Source organism: Lutra lutra, chromosome 3 (assembly GCF_902655055.1).
Source record: "Lutra lutra chromosome 3, mLutLut1.2, whole genome shotgun sequence".
In the NCBI taxonomy this organism is placed as follows: Eukaryota; Metazoa; Chordata; class Mammalia; order Carnivora; family Mustelidae; genus Lutra; species Lutra lutra.
Genome location: NC_062280.1, coordinates 29242887 through 29259625, shown reverse-complemented (window position 1 = coordinate 29259625; position 16739 = coordinate 29242887). Strand labels below are relative to the sequence as shown.

At 57.7% G+C, this 16739-nt stretch overlaps 2 protein-coding genes and 1 long non-coding RNA gene across 4 annotated transcripts; 2 read left to right on the top strand and 1 right to left on the bottom strand.

Annotated features, from left to right (window-relative positions):
- The first annotated feature begins 2599 nt into the window (after positions 1-2599).
- On the top strand, positions 2600-7720 carry CRYBA2 (crystallin beta A2). 2 transcript variants are annotated; one of them, XM_047723130.1, is made up of 5 exons: positions 2600-4075; positions 4749-4913; positions 5684-5825; positions 6957-7099; positions 7541-7720. In XM_047723130.1, exons 2-5 carry the CDS (start codon positions 4753-4755, stop codon positions 7686-7688), a joined length of 594 nt encoding a protein of 197 aa, XP_047579086.1. In that variant the 5' UTR covers positions 2600-4075; positions 4749-4752; the 3' UTR covers positions 7689-7720. The 2 variants fall into 2 exon arrangements, with proteins under 2 accessions (XP_047579086.1, XP_047579085.1); XM_047723129.1 differs by lacking the exon at positions 2600-4075 and adding an exon at positions 4186-4565.
- On the bottom strand, positions 4765-7049 carry LOC125096301 (uncharacterized). The gene is made up of 3 exons (XR_007126128.1): positions 6908-7049; positions 5377-5567; positions 4765-4891 (listed from the first exon to the last, which is right to left on the bottom strand). It is a non-coding gene; the product is annotated as an uncharacterized LOC125096301 (long non-coding RNA).
- Positions 7721-12088: 4368 nt separating the features above from the next.
- On the top strand, positions 12089-16237 carry FEV (FEV transcription factor, ETS family member). Its single transcript, XM_047721445.1, has 3 exons — positions 12089-12284; positions 13033-13107; positions 15023-16237. The coding sequence occupies exons 1-3, from the start codon at positions 12233-12235 to the stop codon at positions 15610-15612; spliced, it is 717 nt and encodes a 238-aa protein (XP_047577401.1). The 5' UTR covers positions 12089-12232; the 3' UTR covers positions 15613-16237.
- The last annotated feature ends 502 nt before the right edge of the window (positions 16238-16739 follow it).

The window sequence follows — 16739 nt, the reverse complement described above, 5'->3', positions numbered from 1 at the left end:
CACAACAGCTTTTAAGACTATGGTTCCCATTTTACAGAAGGAAAAACTGAGGAGGAGAGTGCCAATGATAAGCAGTGGAGCTTGGATTCGAACCCAGGCAGCAGTGCAAGACTCCCGAGCACTTTTAAGCCTCCAGTGTGTGTCTGATCCTGGGCAGGTGACGGAACAGCCTTCTCTCCTTCTCTCGGACACTGGTGACCATGGAACGGGATAGGTGCGAGTGTAAGTGACAAGGGCATACTCCTGCGTGACTCCGACACCCAGTACAGAGGGGCATGTGGCACATTTTATTAAATGTCTGAGGAACAAGTGAGTGAACAATCTTCTGCCTGTACATGAGTGTGACTTTGGGGGTCTGTTGAATCCTAGGAGAGTGCTCACACTCTCCTAGTGTGAGTGTCTGGGTGCCTGGAACTGCGTGAATGCATCTGTGCAGCCCCCACCCCCACCCCATGGCTTTGTGTCTGGGGAGGGGGTGAGGGAGGAAGCTGCCTCCCATGTCCCTGGATGGTAGCCAGCCCCGTGTCCCCACTGAGGGACAGAGAAGAGGGGCTCTGTTTCTAGCAGGGAAGGACAATGGGTGTGTGGGTGGGGCTCCCAGCCCCTCAGGACCCCCCTCTTTGGGGCCAGCTGTCGGACCCTGCCTGAACTGAGCTGATCTCCCACTCAGTTATCTCTGTCTCCCAGGAGACCAGACCTCACAGCCCCAGGGAAGGTGCTCATCTGCCAGTTCCAGGCTCCAGACCTGGGTGGGGGTGAGGGGAGGGAGGAGGATCAGGGCTGCAGAGGAGAGGCTGGTGAGGGGACCTGGGGAGGAGGAGGGAGCCCTTCACAGAATTTGCATCTTCAGTCACCAAAGCCCTGGCTGATTTCCCAGGGAAATGAGGAGAAAGGGATGGGAGCAGGCAGGCTTGAGGAGAAGACATTGGCCACCGGGTGCTTCTAAGCTGCCCAGCAGTACAGAGAAGTAGGGCTGTTCAGGGATGGGGCTTTACATGAGAGAGATGTCTCTGGGGATTCTCGGGAAGCCTTTAAATGGGATAGAGGCCTGGGTGGGCACCCAGGATCAGGTTGAGGGGTTCTTTATCGGATCTGTATGTCCACGTATGGGATGGGGCTCTGAGTGAGATCTGAGGGTCTCAGGTCTGAGGACACACGACTGAGTCTGAGGGTTTCTCTGTGGGATCTTAAGGTACCATGTGGGATTTGTGTTTTGGTAGAATTGTGAAGATTTCTCTATGGGAGCAAAAGTCCCCATATGGGATGAAGGACTGGAGGGGGGGATGGGGAGTTCTTTGAGGGTGATGAGATCCCTATAAGATCTTGAGGTCTCTTGGAAGTTTAGATCTGGGGACACTATTTTTTTCTTTTCTTAGCTCCCCCCTCCACACCCAAAGGCTGAGGCTGTGGATGGGGAGGAGGTGGGAGTGAGCGCTGAGCTGGCAAACAAAGCCACCTGTGCACCCATCCTTCAGGAAGCTCTCAGGGCAACTGATCTAGGAAAACAAACAGGACCAGCTGCCGGGGGGTGGGGGGTGGCTAAGAGGGGAGTGGGTGGGGGGAAGCTGGGGGGCTGGAGCTGGATCAGCCTCATGGAGAAAGGAGGCTGGGAGGGGGTCCATAGCACAAAAAAGGAACAAGTGTCCCAGAGTCCCATTCTAGCACATGAGGCAGGGCCGCCTGACAGCCCCTCCTTCTTCAGTGGCTCCCTCTTCCCTTTTTCCACAGCTTGGAAACCCAGAGCCAGGGGGAAGGTCTGGAGGATGTGGGGACCCTGAGAGAGGGCTAGGCAACTGGCTACTGGTGGCCCCGGTGGGTGTGCCCATTTCTGAGAGAGCCGGTCACAGACAGCTAGAACTAAAGGCCATGGGCTGGGGGCCCCCACACACCATTTTTCTGATGAGGAAACTGAGGTACACAGGAGGGAAGAGGCTGGCTAGTGCCTCACAGCTTCTTAGAGCAGAGCCAAGATCAGGATTTAGGGCTAGAAAGGTGCCCTGTCTCACACGAAGGGTCTCCATCCCAAGTTCCAGCTGGACAGCTCATTCTAATCGGGATCTCAGCTGTTATTACCTCCCCACTACTTTCCTGGCCACACACGCGCGCGCGCGCCTCCTGTAGCTGTAGCGTATAGTCCTCTGGCCAACAGCTGGATTGGAAACTGCCCACCCAGGTGGAACCCTGATCCCGGGGCCGCGCCCAGGCCCCCAGCCCCAGCTCCCGATGACGCAGCGTCCATCCTCTGACAGACACCCGCTCACCCTCGAGGCTAACACCGGACGCCCGCGTCGCGGACCAGCGCAGACGCACAGCCAGACGCTCTCGCTACTCGCGCGCGCCGCCCCTCGGACCTCAGCCTCCCACCGACTCCCGCTTCCATCCCACTCTACCTTGCCGGCTTCCCACCCAGCGCGGTCCGCCTGCGCCTCCTGGCGGCCGAATCCAGAATTGCCCGATAGAGACGGAAGAGGGAGGGAAAGGGAGGAAGGAGAAATTGGGTTCTCCCCTCCCGCCGCGTCTGTAGTCCCGACTTGTGAGCCCAAGGGCAAGGGCCAGGACATGAAGAATCCAGAACGGGCTCTGGCCTCCCTCCCTCCTTCATATACCTTATGATCCTCAAGAGCAATTCCTCACCACTGAAGAGAGACCCAACGGGGGCTCCAGTGGCTCCCAGCGCTTGTTCTCAGCACTCCAGAAGTCTGGGGCCGGGAAGGGGGCTGGTAGAGTGGGCAAACCGTTTCCGTTGCCTTCTCACTGGGGAATTTCCTCTATGCTCCTTCCCCCATGGACATTTGGCCCAGCCTGACCACCTTGTTCCCTCACTCAGGTTTTATTGAGCACCTGCTCTGTGTCCAGGACTGCTGGGTTTGAGGATAACAACAAGATAGATGTAACCCCTGCCTCTTTTAATGGAGCTTACACTCTAGTAAGGGAGACGCTCAGTGCACCCATGAACACTCATAAAAGATGATCGACTTTACAAAATGATAAACACTAAGGAAAAGAGGCTGATATGATGAACAGTAAGTGCCAGGAACAGCATCACCCAGGAGGTAACAAATGAACCTGCTTGCCAAGATCTGTGACTAAGACACTCCAGGTAGTGGGAGGCTCTGAGGTGGGAATGAGCTTGGCCATTGAGAGAAAGGAGGGCTGGCCAGCATTGTAGATTGCCAGGAGCTGGGGTGGCTGCTTATGGCCCATGAGTCCTTTTAGTCACAGGATGTTGAGCAGTAAGAGCATTGGGTTTGGAGTCAAGGGGTTTAGGTTCTAATCGTCCTCTGACACTGGCTGCGGGAATGTGGAGGAGGCCCTATGCCCCCTGGTGCCTCAGTTTCCACGTCTGTATGTCCAAGCCTACCTCACCGGACTGTTGTTGAGTCTATAAAGAAGGCACTTGGCTCATGGGAACAACAAAATAGTAGTTGCCTTCTCACTCTCCCCTCCACTTCTGCTGAAATACCCGCTCCATTAAGGGAAACTCACGATTTTGCCAGAAGTCTTTGTGCCTTATTGACGGGTATGGGCTATGACGGTTAGGAAATTCGGCTGTAAATTGGGAGGAAATGTGCTCCCTGCAGCTTCCGTTGGAGGCCCCAAGCCTTTCCTCCTCCTTCCCCGCCTCCCCCACTCTTCACCTTTCTCCCCCCCCCCCCCCCCCACGGCTCTGGGATTGAGGGCAAGAGCCTAGAAACTTCAGATCCAGACCGGAGTCCTCAGAGCCGGGAACTCTGTCTGGCGACTGGGACCGTAGCGCTGAGGTTGAAACATTCTACCTACAGTGAGCCGCTCCCTTAGTTACTATTATTTCTAAGCGCTTTATAAATCCGCGCCCTCCCTAGGGCGGTTTAGGTTTCCTGAGCTCAACGCCGCCTTGCGGCGAGTCCTGGTCATTGCTTTCTCTTGGCCTCTGCCCAAGTAAACTCCCGGAGCGCTGAGCCGGGAGTTGAGCGCGCGTCTGGGAACTCAAGCTTGGGAGGAAAGGAGCCACAGTGGGAAAGACGACAGAGGGTGTGAGGAAAGTCTCTTGCAGAGAGCCGCGTCTGATCCCGTCCAGCGTCGCTCAAAAGAGGAAGTAGGTGGAGTTTAGACGTAGGGAAGAACTCCCGAGCCTCAAGTCAAGAATTTGAGGTCTTAGCCGGGTGGCCTGGAACCCAGGTACTCTGGTACCCGGAGGTACCAGAGTGGCCTGGTACCTCCATCACTAAAGGTCTGGGCCAGGGAGGGCGCATTCTGCCCAGAGGTCGGGAGCGCTTTGCCTGACTCAGGCCCCCCAAAAAGAAAAAGCGGAGTCAGCCTCAGCTGCGGCGGGCGCGGGACGTGTGCCTCAGCACTTTCTATTGTGATCCCCGAGGGATGGGGCCAGATTGGCGGCTTCGGGAAAGGCCTGGGCTCCCCCAGAGGACACCAGAACTGACCGCAGCCTGCCCGCTGACTCAGCAACCCCACCCCAGCGGAAGAGAATGCGGGAGGGGGGCGAGGCCCATTATAAAGACCCTCACGCCCGGCCCACGCGCAGCCTCTTCGATTTCCGATTTCCGTCAGTACAGCCCTCACCCCACCCGGTGAATACTTGGGTTCGGACAGGGTGTCTCCGGGGCGGGGGAGGGCGAGGTGACGGAGAGCCGCTAGCAGCCCGGGTCCAGCCGGGCGTTCTTCACCCTGCCCCAGCCCGGGTTGAGCGGGTCTGGGCCCGGGAGGGCGCCCGTCGGACGCTGAACTTTTGGTCCTGCCCTTCTCACCCGCAGTGGCATGAGCAGCGCCCCTGCTCCGGGCCCGGCGCCCGCCAGCCTCACGCTCTGGGACGAGGAGGACTTCCAGGGCCGCCGCTGCCGGCTGCTGAGCGACTGCGCGAACGTCGCGGAGCGCGGAGGCCTGCGCAGGGTGCGCTCTGTCAAGGTGGAAAATGGCGCGTGAGTGTCGGTCCAGGAACCGCCAGGCTGCGTTGGGGGGCGCCGGGATCCCCTGGCCTAAGCTTCAAGCCTGGGACCTCAGCTCTCGGTCCTCCTTTCCCTAGACTGTTAGCCCTGCCTGGGAGAGACCGACCCACATAGGGAACCCCTTGGCCTCCCCAGAACTCGCCATGCGCCATAAGACAAAACGTGTGAACCGAAGAGATAAAGGCGACGGACAATACTTTGCGGGTGCCAGGTGGAACCAGCCTGAACCCTGAAGCGGTTCCTAGTGTAGTTATTTCCTATCCAGAGTTTTTCTCTGTGCAGTTAGATGCCTCTGCGCTTGGTATAATAGAAGAAGCCAAATCTCTTCCTCTCGCTCCACCCTGGTCTCTGAGAGCCTGGGGCCCCCGACTACTGCAGGTTGTTGCTATCACGGATCTCCACTGCAGGTTGGGGAGGTGGGGCGTCCTACACCTACCTTTGCAAGCACCTAAATGCTTGAGGTAGGAACTCTTGGTCGGGTGATCTTCAGAAGCTGGAAAATTCCTTCCAACCTGCGGAGCCTAAGCTGGAAGTCTGGGTCCCTCAAATCCTGGATAGTAAGATTTAGGGTCTTCAGCTTCTAGAGGGGGCCAGATTGCCATGAGCTGTGTATGTCAGGGTAAGGGCCTAGGGTTGGAGAAAAAGACTGGTTTCAGTCTTCTCGAACACAGTGGGGTTAAGAGTGGGGGAGGAAGGTGTGAGGCTGGGGCAGATGCCTCCCAGGTTCCTTTATCTTTCCCCAGTTGGGTGGCCTTTGAGTACCCCGACTTCCAGGGACAGCAGTTCATTCTGGAGAAGGGTGACTATCCTCGCTGGAGTGCCTGGAGTGGCAGTGGCGGCCATCACAGTGACCAGCTGCTCTCCTTCCGCCCAGTGCTCTGCGCAGTAAGCACAGCAGCCTCCCACCCCGCCACCGGCCCCTACCACCTAGCTCCTAGCTTCAGACCCTGACCCCACCATGGCACCTCAGAAAGGCTGTCCAGTCACGTATGGGAACATACAAATACAATTCCTAGATGGGTGGTAGCGGCATTACTTCCCAGAACCAGAAGTGTTTCTACAAGTTCAAAAAGTGGGCCCAAGTCAGGTACCCAAAATCAGCACCACGGACAGCACTGAGACTGGGCCGGTCTTGAGCACCTATGGTTCCTCACTTCGTGTCCTCCACACCTATGAGAGAGTGCCTCTGTCATCACACAGTCCTGTAAGGCTGGGGTGGCTGCCGTTAGCCTCATACACAGGTGTGGAAATGGGGCTCAGAAGAAGCCTTCAGACACAAGTGTTAACATGAAGACAAGACTAGAACTCGATTTAGGGATCATTGGAGAAAAGGGGTCAGTCTCTGTGTGTATGTATGTGGAGTAAGGGTTGGCAATGAATCAAATAAGTCACTGGAGGGCGGGATCTCACTTCTCACTTGTGCTGACTTAGGTACCCTCTGTTGAGGCCTGCGGCTGAGAGGTAGAGGCCAAAGAGCAAATGCTGACTTAGCCTAGTTTCTCCATTCCAGGAGAGGAAGACTCTAGTGCTATGGAAGGCAAGACCCAACCAACACTGATCCCTGCCCTGTCTGTTCTGACTCTGTCATCCCTTAGCTGGGATCCAGTCCTTTGCGAGACTGTACCCAAGGTCCTGGCCAGGGGATTGAGTAGTCAATTAGGCCTTTAGGAAAACTATCTTGGTTAATGGGCCAAATTTCTCTTGGGATCTCTGATTTGCCTTCAGCAAATAGGTCCATATTACAAGATGCCCTCTAGCCCTGGCCTGGAAGGGTCTCTGGGGAAACCCTCAGTCTCCCCACCTCCAATCAAAGCCATAGAAGGGACTAGGCTGGGGACTTCTGAACATCCCAGGTTCCCAGAGTGTTATGGACATGATGGACTGATCTCTGGGAATGTCTGTGGAGCCAAAGTGTCTGCACAGCTGTGTTGGGAGGGAAGATGGGGAAAATGGGACTGAGAATGTACCCATTAACACTTCTTTGGAGGGCCTGACCTGTCCACTCCCACCTTTCAGAATCACAGTGACAGCCGTGTGACACTGTTCGAGGGGGAGAACTTCCAGGGCAGCAAGTTTGAACTCAGCGATGACTACCCATCCCTGCCCTCCATGGGCTGGGCCAGCAAGGATGTGGGTTCCCTCAAAGTCAGCTCTGGAGCGTGAGTCCTGGGACTGGAACAAAGGAGATGAGAAGAGAAGGGAGGCAATTGTCTTCAGGGAGCGAGGTTGGGAAAGGTGATGGTGTGCTAAGAGACATGGTAAAGAGATGCTGGGAGCTGAGAGATGGGGGAAGTGAGATGATGGAGACAGACTGTGGGGCCAGGCAGTAGGAGATAGGAGTCAGGGAGCCAATGTGGGGATAGTGGAAGGGATTTTTTAAAAGATGGATGAAGAGGCAATGGAGGGTGGGAATAGGGGACAAGGGGAAGACCATGATAAGAAGACCTGGAGCAGTGGGCAGGGCAGGAAGAGATCCATGTAGGGAAAGTTGAAGCAATGGTTTTGGAGCAGGGGCTGAGAAATGAGGGCTACTAATGGGGGACTTTGGTTGGGGGTAGAGGCAGAGGCTGCTTACCACCCTTGTGCTCTCACTGGCCTAGGTGGGTGGCCTACCAGTACCCAGGCTACCGGGGCTACCAGTATGTACTGGAGCGGGACCGGCACAGTGGGGAGTTCCGTAACTACAGTGAATTCGGCACGCAGGCCCACACCGGGCTGCTGCAGTCCATTCGAAGAGTCCAGCATTAAGCTTCGCAGCCTTGACATCTCCCCTGAGGACCCCCAATAAAGGCTCCTGAACCTGCCTGCCCCTCTTGCCTCTTTCTTGATGTCTTGCTTTGTAATCTTCATCCTAATTCTTCTTAAGGTCCTTGCCTGCCAACCTGACCCTCCTCTCAGGTTTTAGGATTCTTGACTACAGAGCGTAAACGGGCTGAGGATATATGTGGCTAGACCCTGATAGGGCTGAGAAAACTACTGGTAAGAATCCTGGGGGTCCTGTTAAATACAACCAGTCCCACACCTCTCCTTGGTAAAGGCCGATGAGCTTGGGCCATGTGTACCATAGCACACATGGTGCCTTTGCCATCCTCTGGTTTGGGTGTACACAGTCCTACAGCAGGGCTCATAGCTGAATTTCAACCACCTGGGCCAGGCACCTGCATGCCTGCACAGCAGGACCTCTTTAACGCTATGCAGAGCTCCCCAGCACATTTCCAGCCTTTCTCTTTGCCCTGGCTCCCTATCCAACTGAGCAAACCCTGCACCCTTTTCCCAGCTTTATAGAATTTCTGCTTTACAAAGAAGCAAAGCTGTAAGAGGAGAGATGGGCGAGAGGTCCCACTGCCTCCCAGGGCCTTCTAAAGGGGAGACTTTCTCTGAGTGGAGCCCCCAGATCCTTTGTGTGAATCATAACAATCCCATCATGATATTGAGCTCCGGCATTGACAAAGCATTTTCATACCCTTCCTCTCAGCTGTTCCAAAGAACCCTCTATTCATTCTTCCTCTCCCTCCCCTCTCTTCAGAGGATTGGTGATTTGGAGAGGCCACTCCTCACTCACTGACCACAGTGAGCCTGGATTCTGGAGCCCGTGGCAGAAGCCCTCAGGCATGCTGGGGCTGAGTGGTAGCAGCCACCAGAACCCCTGGCACCAGTGCAGTTTCTACCCAGTTCCCCATTTGGCCCAGTTAATGACACTCATGATCGCACATAGGCAGGGCCCTCAAAGCCCTTGGGACTCCCCTCATTCTGTCATTCAGGGATGCTTGTGATTTCAAGCCCCTAGGGGACCTACCAATGAGGAGGAGTGGCCCAGGTCATCGCCCAAACCCAGAGGAGGTAACCAATATCGGAGAACAGTTAGACTTGGACTTGAGCCATTCCCAAGGGTCCACCTGTGCAAAGTCAGGCATCTGCTCCTGTGGGAAGAGCCCTGGACTACAAGTCAGAACATCTGGGATCTAATCATATAGCATCCTTGAACCTCCATTCCCTCACTTGTAAAGTGGGGCTATTGATCTCCACCTTGTCGGTCTCATGGAGTTGTGAGGATTCAAGGAGAAACCACTAAAAATGCTTGTGGTGTTATGAAAAAGCACTGGGGCCGTCCAAATAGGGCCTTCATTCTCCTGCACTGGTCCCCCGCCACCATGGATTCCAGGGTAGGGTTGAGGGATCAAGGGACAGAATTCTAGATAGGGTATGAGTTCTGCTTTCTAAATGGATGGATTCTAGAGCCCATGCCCCTGTTGCATTTGGTTCTTCTAAAACCTTCCATACTTAATCCATTTCACCAATCAGGAAGGAAGCTGGGCTGTCTGCGAGGGAGAAGCCTTGATGAGATCATCCAAATGACCAGTGACAAAACCAGGACTTGAACCCTGGGCTCTTGATCCTAAATTCAGACTGTTAAGGGAAGGCTGACCAGAGCTGGATTTAAAAGCCTCAGGCCTCAGCAGAACCCCACACTTCTGTGGGCCCCCAAAGAGTCTGGAGTTCCTGCCTGGTCACAGGCTCCTAACTGTCCCCTTGGAGAATGGTAATAGTAACAATAGCTTAATGTATAGAACCTGTCTGAGTGGTCAGCACAGGCTATATAAGCCTCATAATTCTGTATGGTAGATACTGTAATCCCCATTTTATAGATGTAGAGACTAACTTCCCCCAAAGTCATACAACTAAGAAATGGGGGAACCAGAGTTGAACCTAGAACCCAGACAAACGAGCCTCAGAGCCCAGCAGCCCTTCTTCCCTCTTCCTGTTTTGCAGGGGTAAGCATGGGCAAAAGGAGATCTAGTATTCCCCATCCCTCTAGGAAGGTCTGTGGCTGCTGGGAAGAGTCAGCAAGATGGCTTCAGGAATGGCAGTGGGAGCTTGAATAGGACACTCCCTGTCTCTAGGGCTGAGTGTCCTCATCTGTACAACTAGTGAGTTAAGAGAGCTAATATTTGCTGCAGCCTTTGTTAATACAAACCTTCTAGGGTTTCCTGGACCTAGGGGTCCAACTCTGCTTCCCACACTGGAGCCTAAGGAGTAGGGGCTTAGAGGCCCGGCCGAGAGTGTTCTCACTTTTCCAACCTCCTCCTATTCTAGGCAGGTTGATGGTCAGCAGAACCCTCTGGGTCTGGGGCCCAGCCAGGTGGGAGGAGGATGGAGAAGAAGCTACCTGGGACTCATCCATTGGCTGCACTCAGCCAAGGCCAAAGGGGATGAAAGAGGTCATCTCCTTTCTGGTGCAGCCAAGACCCAGGGACAGTGGGATGGAGGGGGAGCACCTCTCAACCTCTTTCCAGAGCTCACCTACCCCTTCAGCACCTGAGTCCTCAATGAGGCAGAGACACAGAGCCTGAGCTGTTGATCCCTCAGCAGTCCGGAGCTGGGATATCTGGATAGACCTCCAGCTCTGAGCACCTATCCCTTCTGTCTGTCTCAGCCTTCTGCTGAGAGCATTGAGTGAACCCCACTGCCTCCCCACTCTCTCAGCTCTGGCCTCCTGCTCATCATTTTCTATCTGGGAAAGAAATAAGAAGGCATGAAGGAAAGGGATTGGAACCTCATCTCCATCTCCAAGGCCCTCCCCTCTCGTGAAGCCCTGGGTTTGGTCTCTGGCAAACATCCTAATCTCTTATCTTTGTCCCCCCACCCACCCCCTGCCCGCAATTTCTCATCTACATCTTCCTTTAGGGTCCTGGACTCTGCCTCCCTCACTCCTCCTTCAACAAAGGCGAACACTCCAGCAGTTACAGCAAGTGAGGAATGAACCTGGGCCCTGCAGAACTCCTCAAGTTGGACTCTCTAGCCGTCATCAGTCAGGCATCCCAGAATCATGGATCCTGCAGGAAACTTGCCCACTCTGATCAATGTGCTCTGGAGTCCCAGGCCTCCTCACCTCCTGGGCTTAAGCAGCAAGAGAGAAAGGACTTCAGATTACCAATACTGACAGTAGCCGCCAGGTGCTGCCTGGCTGCAGGTGGGTTCCTAAGCCCAGAGCCTCATCTGCAGCTAGCATCCCTCCTTAGCTAGCCTCTCTTGAGCCAGGAAGCCCCACCGGTACTCAGAGACTTCAGGCCACCTGGGAACCACATCAGCTTTTCAGTCATTCTACTCCTGCTAGAGCAAGGTGCCAACTGCAGCCTGGTTCAGGGACAACCAGGAGGCCAGTAGTTGAGATGGTGGATGGTAGGCTGGGAGGACAGGGGATGGGGAAGGATGGAAGAGCAATTCTTCTGGGGGAAATGGAAGAGGGCTCATGAGCCTCCTGCCTGACACATATTATCAGGACAAAATGAATGAAAAAAGGAGGGGAAGGAGAGACATAGGACTGAGAGAGAGTAGAGACAGGAAACGGGATGGCACTGAAGAGGCTAGATGAGGAAGAAGGAGAGACCTAGAAAGGGGGAGGAAGGACAAACCGCTAGAAGTTGGGGAGGGGGGGAGACCCGGCGCTGGCCCAGAGGCCTGGAAAGGCAAGAAACAGGCCAAAGCAAGAGGGAGACGGGTAAAGAGATCCGGTCTCTAGGGAAGAGCAGAGAGTGAGAGAGGAGGAGGAGGGAGGAGGTTCAGGGAGGAGGAGGGAGCGGAGATAACGGGAGCAGCCGCTGCCCGGGCCGGGAGCGGAGCGACAGGCGAGAGGGAGGGAAGCGGAAATTTAAAAGTGAAGATGCAGATAACGCAGCCTGGAGACGGGAACCCGGGTGGGGGTGGGGGGAGGAAGGGGGAGGAGAGTGGAGCGGTGATGGGGGCTGCAATGGGCGGAAGGAGGGGCTGTGGCCCCTGGGGTCCGAGGTGGGGCCGAGTACCCTGCCCCATCGCTGTTTGCTGAGAGTCAAGGAGGCGCAAAAGAAATGCGCTCCCGACCCCTATCAGAGTGGGAGGCCCAAGCCCATCCCCCGCGCGTCTCCTGGGTTGCGGGGCGCTGGGGGCTGCTGGGTGCGCTTGGCTGCGGCGCTGCGCGTTGGAGACTTTATTGCGATCGGGCGATAAGAGGGGCGGGGGCGGGGTCCGGGGGGCCGAGGCAGCTTCGCTTTAATTAAAACGGAAATTGCGGCCCCTGCCCGCGCGGGGGGCCGGAGGGTTCCAGGCAGCCTGGTAGCTGGGAGCATCGCTCCAGGACCCTCTCCATCCCCCGCCACACCCGGGCAGCCCCCTCCCGCCAGGCCCTGCCGGACCCGAGCCGTCTTCTTGTCACCCGCGGTTGCCTCGGGCGGGGATCGGTGCCCCGAGCGCAAAGCCTGACGCGTCCCCCTTTCTCATCCCCACCCCCACCTCCCACCACCCAGTCCCTGGCGGCGATGAGACAGAGCGGCGCCTCCCAGCCCCTGCTGATCAACATGTACCTGCCAGGTACCAGGGACCAGCCAGGGGCTGGAGGCACCAGGACCTGGGGCCGGAAGTTTGGGTTCGGGCATGGGAAGGGGTTGCTGGGGTCCAAGGGAACGGAACGCGGTCCAGAGACTAGGATTGCTGGGAGGACTGAGCAATGTAGGGCACTGGGGGACCTTAAAGGCAGATGGAGAGCTTTGGGGTTTTAGTGTGAGGTCTAAGGACTCAAAGTGAGGAGACTGGGAACCTGGGAGGCCGAGGGCGCGAGCTCAGCGGCTGAGGGAGCCTGGTAGGGGGAGCAGGAGTCTTCGGTGTGGCAGGGGACTGACTCAGTGCACGTTCAGCGTTGGGAAGCTGCGGTCAGCTGAGCGTCGCCCCAGCGCCCTCTTGGCTCCACACCTCCGTGCTCCGAGCGTTCCCACCAGCCCAGCCTTCCAGGCGCCCTCCTCTCTTCTCGGATGGGCTCTGGGCGCTCCCGCTCCGCTGGCGCACTCCCTGCTCGGCTTTATAAGGCTCCCGCCGGCCCGTTCGGAAAGCGGATTTCCTTTTTCCTGGACGCGTTTCCTGACTTGGGCGTTATGGAGGGGCTCCGCGCGGCGCGCGCCCGGGCCAGGATCGGGGAGGAGGAGCTGGCAGCTCGAGCCCCTAGCCTCACACCCAGGAACCAACCCTCGATCCCCCACCCTCCGAGTCTTGGCCGGGAGCCCTCTCGGTCAAGCCCACAACCTCCGTCCGGGTCCTCCTGACTGTTTTTTTCCTGCTGCTACAGATCCCGTCGGAGACGGTCTCTTCAAGGAAGGAAAGAGCCCCGGTTGGGGGCCGCTGAGCCCGGCTGTACAGAAAGGTGAGCTGGCCCGAAAGCAGGGGAGGAGGGGTGAGGACAGTGGATGGAGGCCGGGACACCCACCCCAGAATGACAGGTGCCACCGCTAGGAGATCGGAGAGTGGAAGGGATGTGCAATGCGGCATGACTGTGGAGAGGCTGAGGGGAGGGGGTATTCATTTGGCCTTTGGTTCCACTCCAGTATATTCTGAGTCCCAGAGCTGGACCTGCACACCAGGGCAGAGGGAGAGGATCCTGACCCTTGGCCTTTTTACACTGAGGGGCCAGGACCCAGGTGCTTGGTGTCCTTCCCCTCTTGGCAGCAGGAACACAAGGCGGGGTCCACATCCAGGCGAAGTGTAATTACTCCCTGGCCACTCCACCCCTTCTCCCCACTAGCACTGGGCCAGCACCTACCTGCCTCACTGGCCCAGGCCCGCCAGGCTCTAGGGGCCAAGTCGGTGGGACCACTAATGTTGATTCTCAGGTTCGCTGAATTACTCTTGGCTTTGCCTTGTTGGTTTCAGAGCCTGGCTGGCCCTCCAGGCAAAGCCTCTCCACAGCCTCCCCACACCCCAGTACTCTAGAGCTCACCAAGTTACAGTAACCATAATGACAACGTTAGCAACTGCTTTTTCCAAAAGGGCACATGACTCCCAAGGAGAATGGGTTTCCAAGCCTCTGATGTCGGTCTGTGTGGGAGCCAGCTGTGCATTTTAACCTAAACCTTCCCTTAACTGTCCCTTGATCCTGACCTTAGAGCTCCCGACCTGGAGTCAGGCAGCTACTCGCTGAGCTGGTGTGGAGAGACTGGGGTTGAAATGATGGTGAGGGCCAGCGTCTGGGTTCAGAGCGAGTGGTTGAGAGAGGAAGAGAGGTCCATCAGGCTTGGTTCGAATCAATAATCAGACGACTTTGAGCAAAATCCTTTCCCCCCTTCTCTCCTAAAAGAGAGTGAGAAGAAGTCAGTGTATCAAAATTTTTCTCCACTTCTCTGACTGAGGCTCCAAAACAGGGGAGTGGGAATTCTCGGGCAGTCCTCTCTCTCATCGCCATCCAGGAAAATCCTGCTTGGCGCTTCCAGCAATTCCCAAATCGGACCGCTAGGCCCCATGAGCCCAGAGATGGCCAAAGATGAGAGGAGGCAGGGATTCAAGCCCAACGGCTTTCCGGTCTTATCTCCTCTCTTCAGAGCTGTGCATCGGGCCCCAAAGTAGGACACCTTCCCATGCTGGGAATCCCGGCTGTTCCGAAAACCAGGGCGGAACCCGAGTAGCGCCAGCGCGGCGCTCCGCACCCCGATCCTGAAGAGAGTGGGGAGCCTTCAGAGTCTGACCTTCCTAACCCTAACCTCAGGCGGGACCGATCCAACTGTAGCCTTTGGCCTAGGCCTCCTCTAGCGGCCGGGTGGTCCCGCGGTACCGGGGTCTCTTTCCCCTGGACTTGCGGACATGGTCCAGCTGGACATGTGGCCGTCCAAGCACCTGCGCAGTCTACCCTGTGCGGTCCCGTAGGCTCCTCTCTGCTCCGAATAAGGGCGCAGGCCCACGGTGGCAATAGAGGCCGGTGTTCGCCCCTTGCTGGCTTCCCAGAGTCGCGGGCCCCGGTGCGCTGCTGCCTCCACGCCGAGGAGGCTGCGCTTCGTCCCCCTCCCCCATTCTCACAAAGCCAAGAGCCCGCGGGGCTTCGTCCTTCTAAGAGGGAGCACAATGTTTCCATTGTGCAGAAGCACAGGAAAGGCTCAGGACCGCTGGGCCCATCAGCTCCTCCCGGGTCAGGGGCTGCAGCGGCGCCCGGCTACCCTGTCCCTGCCCAACGCGCCCTTTTCCCCTCCCCGACGCGGGTTCCCACCGGCCCGCGCTGTCTGCCGCCTCACCTCTTGCCCTCCCTCCTGCCTCCCCCGTCCCGTCCCTGGCTGACCGCCCCCTCCCCACAGGCAGCGGGCAGATCCAGCTGTGGCAGTTTCTGCTGGAGCTCCTGGCGGACCGGGCCAACGCCGGCTGCATCGCGTGGGAGGGCGGCCACGGCGAGTTCAAGCTCACGGACCCAGACGAGGTGGCGCGGCGCTGGGGGGAGCGCAAGAGCAAGCCCAACATGAACTATGACAAGCTGAGCCGCGCGCTGCGCTACTACTACGACAAGAACATCATGAGCAAGGTGCACGGCAAGCGCTACGCCTACCGCTTCGACTTCCAGGGTCTGGCCCAGGCCTGCCAGCCGCCTCCCGCGCACGCCCACGCCGCCGCCGCCGCCGCCGCAGCCGCCGCCGCCGCCCAGGACGGCGCGCTCTACAAGCTGCCTGCGGGCCTCGCCCCGCTGCCCTTCCCGGGCCTCTCCAAACTCAACCTTATGGCCGCCTCGGCCGGTGTCGCGCCCGCGGGCTTCTCCTACTGGCCGGGCCCGGGCCCCGCCGCCACCGCCGCCGCCGCCACCGCAGCCCTCTACCCCAGCCCCGGCTTGCAGCCCCCGCCCGGGCCCTTCGGCGCGGTGGCTGCCGCCTCGCACTTGGGGGGCCACTACCACTAGACGGGACGGCCCCGTGCCGCGCGGCCTCTCCCCGGGCGCCCAGAGCCTTGCTCGGTCCCATCCACACCCGGGAAAGGGGCCGGGAGCCTCCCCGACCGTTCCTTTGATCTTAGATTTTCCTCCGTCGCAGCACCCAGCCCCGGGGAGGGGGGGGTGTAGGGACCTGAAGCCTCCTCTGTCTTCTTTTAACTTTGGATTTGCCACCGCCTCCCGCCACCTCGTTGTACCCCCGCCCCACCCCGGCTTTCTTTAACCTCCATCTTCATGGCCCCAGAGCCCTTAAGGGGGTTGCGGGACCTCCCGTGTCTTTTTCTGCCCTCCACCTGTACGTCTGCCTGGCTCCTGGAAGCCCCTTCCGTTATGACCTCTCTTTTTCGAATTCCAAGTCTTTTCTCGTCTTTTCTTTCTCCCACCGAGCTGCCCCGTCCTAAAGTGATAGCGGCCTCACAACAGTCCACCTGCTCCTTGACCTCCGGGACTTCACCGGTTTGGTGAGGCTCCCTGACCCTGGGACTCATCTAGGTAGCTTCCGCGCCCTCCCTTCCTCTCTCTCCTTCTCTCTCTCCCCCTCTCTCTGGATGGCCTGGTGTGTTTCTATTCCCTTCCAGACCGATTAAAGGTCCCAAGCTCCCTACTGCCTCCTCTTCGTGTTCTTTGATGCACCCGAACCTTTTTTCAGGGGGAAAGGAGATGGCCAGCTTAGGCCTGAGCAGAAAGGCTTTACAAGGAAGAGTTGGAGAGAATGAGGCCAAAGCCGACTTGGGTGCTACAGGGGGCAGGGGAGCCTCTGGTGGGTGGTCTCAGCCCAAGAGGGAGACCGCCCTAATGCAGCAGCCCCACCGGACTGACCGCGGGGCAGTGGACCCCAGCCTGCCTCACCCTGCCTTCCACCTGCCCCTTCACCTCACCCCATCCCACCCTCCATCCCAGCCTGTCTCATCTGCAGGCCATCTCAACCTTTCCTGTCTCCAGTTCGTCTCCTTCCCCACCTGCCCTGCCCTCCCCAGCCGACCCTCTCTTTGACTTTCTCTCGCTCTCCTTCACAACCCACCCCCCCCGCCCCTCTATCGCCAACGCTATCTCTTCTGTGGATCTGCCTCCTAATTTTCAGAAAGACCGGGACATCT